Here is a 12,520-nt window from a genome sequence, read left to right on the forward strand (position 1 = left end):
AGTATAGAAATCTAATTTTACATAATTACCCCTGGAAAAATAAAAACATTTCCCATTCTCTTTACTTACGTTATTACAGAGTCTCTACAGAAAATAACTCTCAAAATGATCACTGGTAAAGCTGCCCTATGGTATGATTAGTAGTAGATTTTAATATTAAACAATATCCTTCCCTTCACCTCCAAAAACATGTCCTCTTAAATATTTTAAAACATCTCTCTGAGTCTTACCACTCTGTATTTAGGTTTCACTGGCTCTAGGACATCTCCAAAATTTCTGCCTATTGGTGGTTTATCCTCGATATTAGGAATCAGTGGGATAATCAGTTGTTTGAAAAATGGAGGCTCTGGACCGCTGCTCATGTTGGCGACTGTATCCTGAAACAGAGAGCATTTGCTTAAAGAACACAATGTGGAATCAAAGATCCTTTTAGACATCCATCTCCAGAAATAATGCTTTCATTAAAGGAAGTGCACACACACACACACACACACACAGCTAACAACCTTTAACAAAATGTGAGCCTGCGTGACCATCATTTATATTTTGCCATTAGAAGAAAGTTTTGGTCAGAGGTTTCTGTTTTATTCCCCTGAGAAGTGTAGTACAGGGATCAGAGAGGAAGCTTGTAAGCACAATACTCAAGTTTAGATTCTGGGGCAGCCATTTTTAAATTGTGTGGCCTTAGGACAAGAGCTTAACACATGATAAGCCTTCATAATATGACACTGGAATTGTTCTCTGAATCTACAAAAAGTGTTGAAACTCTCCTAGAGTCAGTACCAATTTTCCTTCTGAATTTTTGTCTATAACAATTAAAGAAAATAATAAACACATTTTAATTTAAAAATTTAAGATCAGTTGACATCCTCACTGGTTTAGTCTCTTTTCCACAAAATTTACCATTTCTAATAGTTTCCTCAGAATGTGAATCTCAAACTTAATAGCTCTTGGTATATATTTAATGTTATTTAACCTTCACAATGTGTATTTATCTTTACAACAGCAATATGGGACAGGTATGTATTACCATTCTCATTTTGAAAGTGAGAAAATAGACTTGAAGACAGTCATTTTTTCAAGATCACATAGGTAGTCTTAAATGTGCTACTGTAAAGGAGATCAAATTTTCACAGACTGAACTAGTTTTCTTCACTAAATAAACTCCATAATTGAAGAATTTGTTTCTGTGAGAAGAACTAGAAATCTCTGGCTACAACCAAAGTTACCCAATAGTTCTTTCTAAGGATAGGTTATAGGTTTATATTTTTATATAATTTAAATACTCCACAAGTAGTTTTAGCTTTTATAATAAAAATGAAAGTACAAATAGTTTTACATCAAAAAAGTAACACAATTAAACTGAGAAACTATGATAAAATAAAAATCAAGTAATTTTTTAAGGGTGGAGTACCAGGGATTGAACTCAGGGCACTCAACCACTGAGCCACATCCCCAGCCCTAATTTGTATTTTATTTAGAGACAAGGTCTCACTGAGTTGCTTATTGCCTCACCATTGCTGAGGCTGGCTTTGAACTTGCAACCCTCCTGTCTCAGCTTCCCAAGCTGCTGGGATTACAGGTGTATGCCACTAAAGACATGCAAAGTAAACACAACATGCAGAAATTTTTATACACAATGAGAATCAAATGGCAGAGGCATATGAAAGTGCCAATATTTGATCAATTGTACCTACAGGACAGCAATGTCATCTATTCCTATATCATATATCCAAGCTCTTTCTTTCAAAAGGCCTTATTGTCTGTGCTTCACCACAATCATTTTACAGCTTTTATAGAGGCTTGTATGTTATTATATAAGGGTCTATTGATCATTTAAAATCTTTATCCTACTTGTTGACTAATCTGGTACCACAGGTGCAGCTTCACAATTAACTGTATCCCAAAAGAACGATTTCCACAATTAAAGTTTCTTTAAATTAAGTAAACTTGCTCAGTTGTATATATTTCAGGTAGATGCACTTCCAAGGTAGTGTGCATCCCAAGGTGATACTGTGTTTCATAAAATCTAAGCATCCACTCACAATAATGACCTATATTATGTTTTTAATCACCAAGATAGTAAAAAAAAGTGCTATTAATTATAATGGTAAGATTTCTCTGATTAGAAGATACACCCCAGTTTTAGAGATGTTATAATGTGGAAAATTGGCATCCTACAATTGATGCACTACTCAACTCTTGAAGTGAGTCAGAGAATCTGGCAAGGATAACAGAGCACTGGTCCAACATCCAAATATAATTATAGTAGGCCTGAGACTTATCTTTGAGCCTTTTTGCTCATCTTAAAAATGAAAGCAAACAATATCTTCTTCTCATGATAATTGTGAGAATGAAAAAATTAAATATAAGAAAAAGATGCCACCACTAAAGATGTTAACTGAATTTGAATTTTACTATCAGTAAAATGTTGGGTTTTTTTCTTAAGAAATATCACAAAGCTATGTTTCTTGTAGGGAACCCTGTATGTATTTCAGGTAGATGCACTTTTTGTTTAATATAAAGGTTGTCAAAGAAACTGAACATATGAAGGTAATGTTTTCTCTTTCCTCCCTCTATACCTCCTCCCCATGAGGCAAACATGCACACACACACACACACACACACACACACGGCGGGTATTTAATTACTGTTGCAATGGCTTTGGCAAGGCCTCTGAAGAGCTGGATATAAGCAGACAGAGTATGTGGTCCATAAATTGTAGATGCTGCTTCATACCGCTGAGCCTGCAGAAGCAAACAGAGATATAGTCAGTTCTGCATATTTCAAACAAACCATTCACAGAGGTGTAACATTTTAGGTTGGATATCCACATTATTCAAAACCAGCCTCATCTTCAATATTATTTAGAAAAAAAAAAAGAATGTGGGCATTTCCATTTACCAGCCCAAGTAAATGGGTCTCATAAGTTACTCATTAAAGACTAGGGCAGAGGGGTGGGAGGGGAAGGGAGAGGTCAGGGGGTTAGAAATGATGCTGGAATGTGTTGTACATCATTATCCAAAGTACATGTATGAAAACACAAATTGATGTGGATATACTTTGTATACAACCAGAGATATGAATTGTAATCCATTCCACTGTCATATATAAAAAATTAATTAAAAAGGCCATTAATGACCATTAATATCTCTGCTTATACCATTGATATTACCACTGCATTCAATCTGAAAGAGGGTACCAGCTCTTGAGCTTGTGTTTGTGAAGTGATTTTCCCAAGAGCACACATCAGGAGAAAAAAAAATAGGGTTAAAATAGTTATAGTAACTCCTGGATCAATTAGGTATTAACAGTCCTCTCTGGAGAAGGAATTTTAACCCAAGCAGCACTAAGAATGAGAGTCAAAAGGCCCTCTCTCTACCTGAGCACCAGGCCTTTGGTTGTTCCACAGGACCCTCGCCATCATCAAATACAAAAGGGCACACCGCGTTCCAGACCACCAGTCTTCCTGGCAACATTCTGCATCCCAATGAATGCCATCCTTCCAGATTCTCACACAAGGATCCTCTGATAGTCAACTTACACTCTTCTTTCTCCTTCATCCTACATCCTCTAAGACTCCAAATCATGTCATTCTCCCTCTTTTAAAATTTCTTGAGTCTGTCCATTTTCCTGTGCCTTCAATTCTTGTACAAAACCCACATCTCTTTCCAGATCTTAGCTACAACTTCATAATCAGTTGTGTCTCTATACGTGGCCTTCACATTCATTCTCCACACTGTTATCCTACATCCTTTCTAAATCACAGAATAGACTGAAGCATTCCTTTGCTTGAATCCTACTGCATTTCCCCAGAGCCTTCCTTACTGAGCCAAAGCTCTGTTATGTTACACTACACAGATGACTCTCCATCAACTAACCCCTGCCCCCGTCCTAGCCCTTGTCTCACCACCACCCTCAACATACTTACTCCAAACACTCACTAATTATGGTCCACTAATGTGCTAAGTCTGTCCCTCTGGTCCTTTGTGTGTGTTCACTCCCCTCAATATAGAACACTTTCCTAATTTTATTTGTTTGGCGAACACTCACTTTTTCTCAATAATTCAGACAAAATGTTACATCTTCCAGTCTCTGTCCTCAAATACACACACTAGACTAGTGCTCTTTCTCCTTGTTTTTGTATCACCTGCGCATACCTTTCACAGAAATGGGATCATCTGTTCTCTTTCTACTAGACATTAGCTTCCAGTGGTCTTAAAGGCAGGAATGGAGTCTTTTCATTGTTATATCCCAGAAAGTGACTAGTACAGCATCTGTTACTAGTACTTATCTGTTTGATTATTTAATGACTTCATAGTAATCCTTGCAGGTCCACATCCCCTGGACCAGAAGACAAGCTGGTAGGGGTTCTCAACTTTGTGCCATAGACTCCTTTGGCAGACTGTTGGATCTATGGACCACTCTTAGAATAGTGATTTTAAAATAAAATAACATGAGATTGACAAAGGAAATGAATTAGATTAAAATGAATTTATCTAACTATAATAACCAATTTTGCTAGCCAGTATGCTTTGTTATGCTATTGAAACACAAGATCTAATAGCTACTACTCTGCTTTTACAATAGAGAAAGGAATAAAAGATATTTCCAGATCAGCAATCATTTTATGTCATATTAAAATATCTATGATTACTATTGGTAACAAAAACAGAGGTATTTGCTAATATTATTGTTGTTTATTATATACAGTCTTAATAATGGTGAAAAAAGAATGTAATCATCCCTCTCCTAGTTTGCCTAGTTAAGAACTCATATTCAAAAATGCCATAGTTTGGATCTGGAATGTCCTCCAAAGGTCTATGTGGTAAAGTATTGGTCTCTATCAAGGTGCTCTTGGGAGATGGTAGAACCTTTCAGAGGTTAGACCTAGTAGGAGGTCTTGTGGTCATTGCAAGCATGACCTGGAAGTGGACAGTGGGACCCCAGCTTTTCCTCTCTCATTTTTGCTTCCTGGCCATGAGGTGAATGACTTTGCTCCACCACACACTCTTGCCATTGCCCTTCAGCACCCCTACCATGAATCAGGGGGTCCACCCAGTCACAGACTATGAGATGTCATAAACCTTCCTCTTTAGAAGTTGATTATCTCAGGTGTTTTATAGTTTCAGAAAGTTGAAAGGCATAAACAGGATTTTTACAAGTCAGGGACCTTCAGCAAAGCCAATGGAGGGCCACAGAGTAGATTTCACTTCTGGTATCACCATGTGCATCTGTGTGGATTACCATGATATAAACAGCAGGTGTATATTAGAAATCATTGGTTGTGGAACTCTTGACTGTTTTAATGTGTTTACTATAAATAAAAAGTACTTGGGCTGCTTTCTGGACTATTTGTAAACCAAGAAGCAACACCAGAGACCAGCTCCCCTAAAATCTCTTGCTTCTTAATCTTCATTGCAGATATAATAATACCCTACCTTAGCACATACTACACAGATTACTTAGATTACATTTGCAAAGTGCCTAACTAGTAACTAAGTAGCTGCTGTCAGTGAGAGTTTTCCCAGGTTCTGCAGAGGCTTACAGCACAAAATGCACTATGGATAGTTATTTTTAAGCTTATTACCAGTACCCCTGACAAAGTCATTTTTTCTAGGTAAGGTGTAAGTCAGTGAGATTAGAATTCTGACCTGAACTTGGAAATGATGAACCTGGAACTCCAAAATACAACCTCTGGCTGATCATTAGCTTATATTCCCCACCTAAAACAAAATCATCCCTCAGAAACATGATTGCAGAAGTTTAGGAAGTGTACATAGGACACAATAGTCTTGGCCAGAATGTAATTCATGTAAATGATGAGAGCTTTTTACTTTACCTGGTATTCTTCATAAGTGGTAATATAATGTGAATAAACATTGCACAGACCCGAAATGATAATAGTCATATTCTTCATTCCATAAGATGCAAATTCCTAGGAGGAAAAAGTAGAGTCCAGTAAAATTATTCTCCATCTTAAAGTTATTATCATCCCAGACTAATGGCTCCAGAATGGTGATCATTATGGTGATAAGGGTAGGTGGTGCCAGTGTGGATGCTGGTGTGGATGTGATTGATGATGGTAGTGGTATCATGTAAAGACTATTTTATATAGAACTGAATGTGCAATCACTTATGTGAATTTCTATCGTAAGATGTGTCTCTTAACAACACTGTTCTCAATGAGCAAAACTGTCAAGGAATGCAGAAGTATCAGAGTCCTTGATGAAAAGTTAGCAACGTTAACTCTGCACTACAGTTGGGTATGTCAATGACCCTCTGAACATATTAATGGTCACATTTTGCAGATGTAAAGTCTAGTTATTACTAAAATAAAGGGCTTTTTAAAAATCAATATCCTAAAAGATATAATGAATGGATGGGATGGATGGCTAACCTGATAGTTATTTACAGTTCCAAGTAACAACACATCTATTTCTATGTCATTTTATATGCCATTTATAATAGTTTCCAAATATAAAGGAAACCACAAATATAGATTAAAAAACAGAATGCCCAAAATGTAATAAATTTTATTTATACCATTTATAAAGTTTAAAATAGTAAGTTTAGGGATTATTTACTATTTAATCCATATAAATGTTATCAACTTTTACATTATTTAAACATAAATACATATAAAATATGTATTTAACTGGATAATAATTCCCTTGTATTTTTAAAGTCTAGTTCTTACACCACCCATATTAATCTCTAGCCATTAATTTCAAGAAGTATAATATTCTAGCCATCAGAAAAAAATAATTTAAAAGACATAGGGAATTCTTTCCTCTTCACCAAATATGAAAGTCTGGAATTTTATTTCATATTTAACTTACTGCTTGAACTGCCTCTCGAAGTCTTCTTCCAGACATGGTCCTAAGTCAAGAAAACAGAATTATGTAAACGTTCTCCTATTCAGAATGTGTACAAAGTGTACAGAGAGACTTCTAGTAAAAATTTAAAAATGCCCTGGCTCAGATCATATAACAGTGAAGTATGTAGGAACTCAATGATGCTACGAAGCTAAATTTGAGGGGGTTTTCCTGTACTGTCCTATCTTCAACAGAAATTCAAACTGACGACAGTCATTTTGATACTAGGGGAGTACAGAATCAGTGAATATCAACAGCAAAAGGTCTTCATCATTATCTACTCATTGATTCAACAAAAAACACCAAATGTAATCCATGTAAATAAAAGCAAAAGCAGGGAGAAAGTGTACTACTACTATTCCTGCCTATAAAGAACTTGCCATTTGATTCAGATGGTGAATTCTTCAATGAAACATTGAGTACCTACCACAAATACAGCCCACATCTTGGTGCTAATAATTCAGGAGTACAATGTTTACATTCCCGGGAGGAGAGAGGGTCAACAAATAAATAAAAATGCGAGGTGACATAAGCGCTCTAGAGAATAAAGCAGGGTAAAAATGAAAAGGAAGCTTGGTGGTCATGTGGTGACAATGGCAGTGATGCAGGTGTTGATGCAGGAGTTGAGGTGACAGTGGTGGCAGTAACTGTGGATAAAGACTATTTCATATAGTTTGAGCATGACTGACATCCCTGTTAGAGATTTAAGCAAAGGCTTGAAAGAATAAAAGATCTGGCCATGAAGATAACTGGAGGGAATGTGTTGTAGGCAGAAGGAACCATAAGTTTAAAGGCTTGAATCAAGACCGTCTTTAGTGAGTCAAGGAAGTGCTTGTGTAGGTCCCTCCATAAGAACACTTTGCCAATGCAAACACACAGGGTAGCTGAAGCAGGGGTGAGCAAGGAAACAGTGGTAAGAAATCCCATCAAAGAGCCTGCAGAGGAACTTGGAGAATATTGTAAAGATTTGATGATTTGTCTGGAATGAAACAGGAAGCTATTGGAAGGTTCATATGTTCTGAAGAGAATATAGAGGAGTAAGGGAATTGAGCAGAAAAATAGGGGGTTATTGAAATAGTCTGAGTGGGAGATAGTAGTAGCCCAGAGAGAAATGATAGAAAGGGTTGTATAGAACGCCCAGAATTTACTGAAGTATTCAAAGAGGAAGAGAAAATTCAGAGATGGGCTCTGAGACACAGGGCCTGAGCAACTGGGTTTGCAAAAAGTGCCACTTACTGAGATAGGAAAGATTACATAGGAAGTAGGTCTAAAGCATTCTTACATGTTTTTAACACCTACATTGATTGCTTCAAGTACTGTATTTTAATATTATTTCAAGGTTTTGTACTGACCCAATAATGCAGGAGGTTACTTTACTTTAGAAATGATAAGTTCATACATTTTTATGATTATTTCAGTAGAACCACCACTAATAGGCACAGATTTATTCTTCAGAGGCCCCACCAAAAGCAGGTAGAAATATTTGTCACTGTTGCCAAACACAGTCGAGTATGATATCAAGAGATTAATACAGAACTGTCTTCCCATGGGAATTAATTCCAACAGAAACACACAATAAACACATTTCTAACTAAATAAAAAGACTTACGTAAACTCCCCTGGGATAGCAGTTATAGCCAAGGACCCAAGAGTAATAATCTGAACATCAACAATATCTGGATGCCAGGGATGAGGTTTTGATAGCTGAGAATCCAAAACAAACAAACAAACAAAAAACAACGTTAGGTATATTATTCTTTCTATGGTCAAAAGACGGGTGGTCAGAAAATTTCCTTTACTATAGTGTTTCAATGTTTCAAGTGAGTTTTGGATTTTTATCCCATCATAGAATTATTTTAAATTTATGATATGGTATGAGATATATTACATGGGTATTTATGTCCTGATCATAATGTGAGAATCTCAAATGCTAACGCTACAGTAACCTGGACTTAACAATGAAGTTTTTGAGGTAGATGTGTCATTATGAAATCAGAGTGTCCCACAAATATACTAGGGTATTGTGAGTGACTGTCATACACCCATGAATGGAGAATGCCATTTGTTGGTAGTCGGATGTGACAATTTCTCTTCACTGTAACAGCACTTCAAGTTTACAGTTCCTAAGTCTTGTATCTTATTTTCCAAGATTTTGACAAGAGAAGCTACCCTTTTTCAAATGCATATTAGTGTATAGTCTATCGTTCCATTTCCATCTTTCCTCCCTCCTCTCTAAGAATTTTAATTGATTAGAAAAAAAAAACTGTTTTAAAGAATATTTCCACCTTGATAATCCATGTTTCTATGAATACCAGAACAGTTTTTTCATATTTAGAATGTAAAAATATATATTCCAAAAGAGTGTTAAAAGATACTTGCTTTTAGTTAATAGTGTTGTCTGAAGTGTGAAATAACTGGGATATGGACATGTCTTTTGTTTGACCTAGATACTTTCCTCTACCGAGAATTCTGTGCAGACTGGCTTCCTGGAGCCAACATAAATGAATAAGATAGTGTTAATCTTATTCTTCCTGTCCACTGTCCTTTTTCATTTATTTATCATAAATGCAGTAAGGTAACTCAGTATATTTAATATCATGACCTGAGGTCCTCAGACTTACAGCATTCATATTTTAATATCAAAAATTTTATGTGTGAAATCTAAATGTTATCTCCGATGTCTGTAGATATTTGTTATTTGTTATCTGACAATTAATAAATTTAAAAATAACAAAATATGAATTTCACTATTATAATCAAAAAGTATTACCTCTCCAGTGTGAAGAAGGACTGGCTTTGGTTTATGGCATTCTTTAATTTCTTCTGATGGCTTGCCGAAGATCTGGTCCCGAATGGTGTCCCAAAATGGATCCCCTTCTGTTTTCCCTATTAGAAATAATCTGATTAATATGATCCCTTAAACTAACCCTCTGAAAAAAAGCCATTATATAGATTTAGTTATTCAATTATTTCTGGCAGTTTGAATATCAGAAAAGTCAAATCCCCTGTCCATCTCACAATAAGAGCCATTAGTTAGATCCTGAATTTAAACAGGAGAATAAATGAATATATTTTGTTAAAAAACACTCAAAGTTTTGAGTATATTAACCTTGCTTATTTGTGTTGTAAATAAAAACAATTTGATACAATCAATGGTAGAGCAGTGAACTAAATCATCTCTTTCCTATTTTAAAAAATAAAAATGACTCCCCAACTTACAATACCAGTTGTCTGATGTATGGTCTCTGAAAGAATCTCTCTTGAATCCCCAAACATCTAACACACATACACACACACAGACACACACAAATACACATACACACACACACAGACACACATACCATAAAACTTAAAAATGAGAAAAAAAAATGAATAGACATTTCTCCAAGGAAGATGTAAAAATGAGCAAGTACATGAAAAGGTGCAAATCAAAAGCACAATGAGATAACATCCCATACCCACTAGACTAGGTGAAATCAGTAAATCAGAAAAGTTAGAGCGCTATACACTGCTAGAATAAATGTAAAACAATATACTGGCTCAAATAAAATCAGAAATAAATGTAAAACAATTTTGCAACCAATTTAGATATAATCTGGCAGCTTCTCATATATTAAATATAAAGTTATTGTATAATTCAGAAATTTCACTCCTACATATGTATCCAAGAAGGAAAAATGAAAACATATACCCACACAAAAACTTGTATGTGAATCTTCATTGAAGCATTATTCATAATAGCCAAAAATTGGAACAACCCAAATTTCCATCAACTGATCAATGTACAAATATCTGGCACATTGACATAGTGGAGTATCATTTAACCATAAAAAGGACTGAAGTACATGCTACAACATAGATGAACTTTGAAAACACAATGCTAAGTGAAAGAAGTCATGAAAAAGTGTTATATTATGTAATCCCATTTATATGAAATAGGAAAATACAGAGACAGAAAGATCAGTGGTTGTTTAAATATGGGGAAGATGGGGGTGTGAGAGTAGGATCGCTGAAGTGTGCAGTTTGTTCTGAGGTGATGAAAATGTTCTAAAATTGGGTAAGGATGTGGCTTGGTGGTAGAAAGCTTGTCTAGCAAATACAAGGCCCTGGGTTTAACCCCTAGTACCACAAACAAACTAAAGAAAATATTCTAAAATCAACTACAGTGATGGTTGTATATATTTGTGAATATATTAAAAATCATTGAATTGTATACTTCAAATGGATGAATTGTATGGCATGTGAATCATCTCTCAATAAGTCTGTTATTTAAAAACTAATTGTAGTAAAATATTAAATCAAACTGGATGAATGATTCCCAGGAAATAAGATGTCAAAAATGTCAAGTCTAAACTATATTAATTAATTTTTTAAATTAATGGAGATATATGTGTATATATGATGTATGTGTGTCTGCGTATAAGACAAAAATGAAATAAGCCACACTGTTGTGTGTAGGTAATACACTACAATATTTTCCATTTTATTGCCTTTACGATGCATATTATTATACTGATAGACTAGATAAAACTGGAAGAGCTAAAATAATATTTCATAAATTTTTGGAACTCCAAGGTAGATCAGTAGAGTAGAAGAAAGAGACCAGAGGGAGGGAGGAAGATAAGGAGATGGGGAGAATGATATTAACCAAATCATATTGTTATATCTTGTCCATTGTACAAATATGGAACAATGAATCCCACCATTATGTACAACCATAATGCACCAATAAAAATAGAGAATAAAAAAATAAAGACCTGCAAAAAACAAATTTAAATATTTTAATACAGGAAGAGGACCTGAGACCATATGCTTTGGGCTTCTAAAAGGCCTCTGTTGTGAGGCATACTGGCTACAATAAAATCAGGGAAACATTAAAATAAAATATGGAAGAACCAATTCACATTGTGGAAAGTTCACATTGTTGAATGACAATTCCCCTCCAGACTCTCTTACTTCTTTCCCAGCCTTGCCCCAATTTAAAATGTTTCCTGTGCACTCACTCCCAGGTTTATTGCAGCACTATTCATAATAGCAAAGATACAGAATCAAACAAGAGTCCACCAAGAGATGAATGAATAAAAAATGTGATACATATACACAATGGAGTACTCTTCAGCAATACAAAAGAGTGAAATCCTGTCATTTGCAGCAACATGGATAGACCTGGACATAATAATGTTAAGCAGGATAAGCCAGGCACAGAAAGATAAACACCACATGATTTCACTCATCTGTGGGATTTTTAAAAGCTAAGCTCAGAGGTTATTGGAGGTTGCAGTGGTTACTGGAGGTCATGGCAGGAGGGAGGTATGGAGATATGGAAAGACCGCCTCACAGGTCCAAGGTCACAGCCTGATAGGAGAAAATACTCCTGATGCACTATTACACAGAAGAGTGATAACAACATTGTACTGTATAATTCAAAATAAATAGAAAGCCACAAGACTGGGATCCCAATTAGAATAAGATACACTCCATGTTTGTATAAATATGTCAAAATATACTGACTCTACTGTCCTGTGTATCTAAAAAGAACAAATACAAAATAAAATTAAAAGAATAACTAAAAAGATTCTGAATGTTGCCATCCCAAAGAAATGACATTTGTTTGAGATGGTGGATGACCTAAGTATCCTGGG

General features: G+C 35.4%; 1 protein-coding gene across 1 annotated transcript in view; it reads right to left on the reverse strand.

The window, feature by feature from the left end:
* Asah2 (N-acylsphingosine amidohydrolase 2) overlaps window positions 1-12,520 on the reverse strand; it is an 87,621-nt gene that overhangs the window by 10,949 nt on the left and 64,152 nt on the right. The window contains exons 14-19 of the mRNA XM_046456787.2: window positions 9,649-9,764; window positions 8,488-8,582; window positions 6,843-6,882; window positions 5,843-5,938; window positions 2,652-2,747; window positions 231-377 (exon numbers count right to left, since the gene is read on the reverse strand). Coding sequence (XP_046312743.1) covers window positions 231-377; window positions 2,652-2,747; window positions 5,843-5,938; window positions 6,843-6,882; window positions 8,488-8,582; window positions 9,649-9,764 — 590 coding nt within the window. The remainder of the gene's footprint in view (window positions 1-230; window positions 378-2,651; window positions 2,748-5,842; window positions 5,939-6,842; window positions 6,883-8,487; window positions 8,583-9,648; window positions 9,765-12,520) is intronic.

Source organism: Marmota monax, unplaced genomic scaffold (assembly GCF_021218885.2).
Source record: "Marmota monax isolate L192 unplaced genomic scaffold, Marmota_monax_Labrador192_F-V1.1 WCK01_AAM20220418_F8-fsc00166, whole genome shotgun sequence".
NCBI lineage: Eukaryota > Metazoa > Chordata > Mammalia > Rodentia > Sciuridae > Marmota > Marmota monax.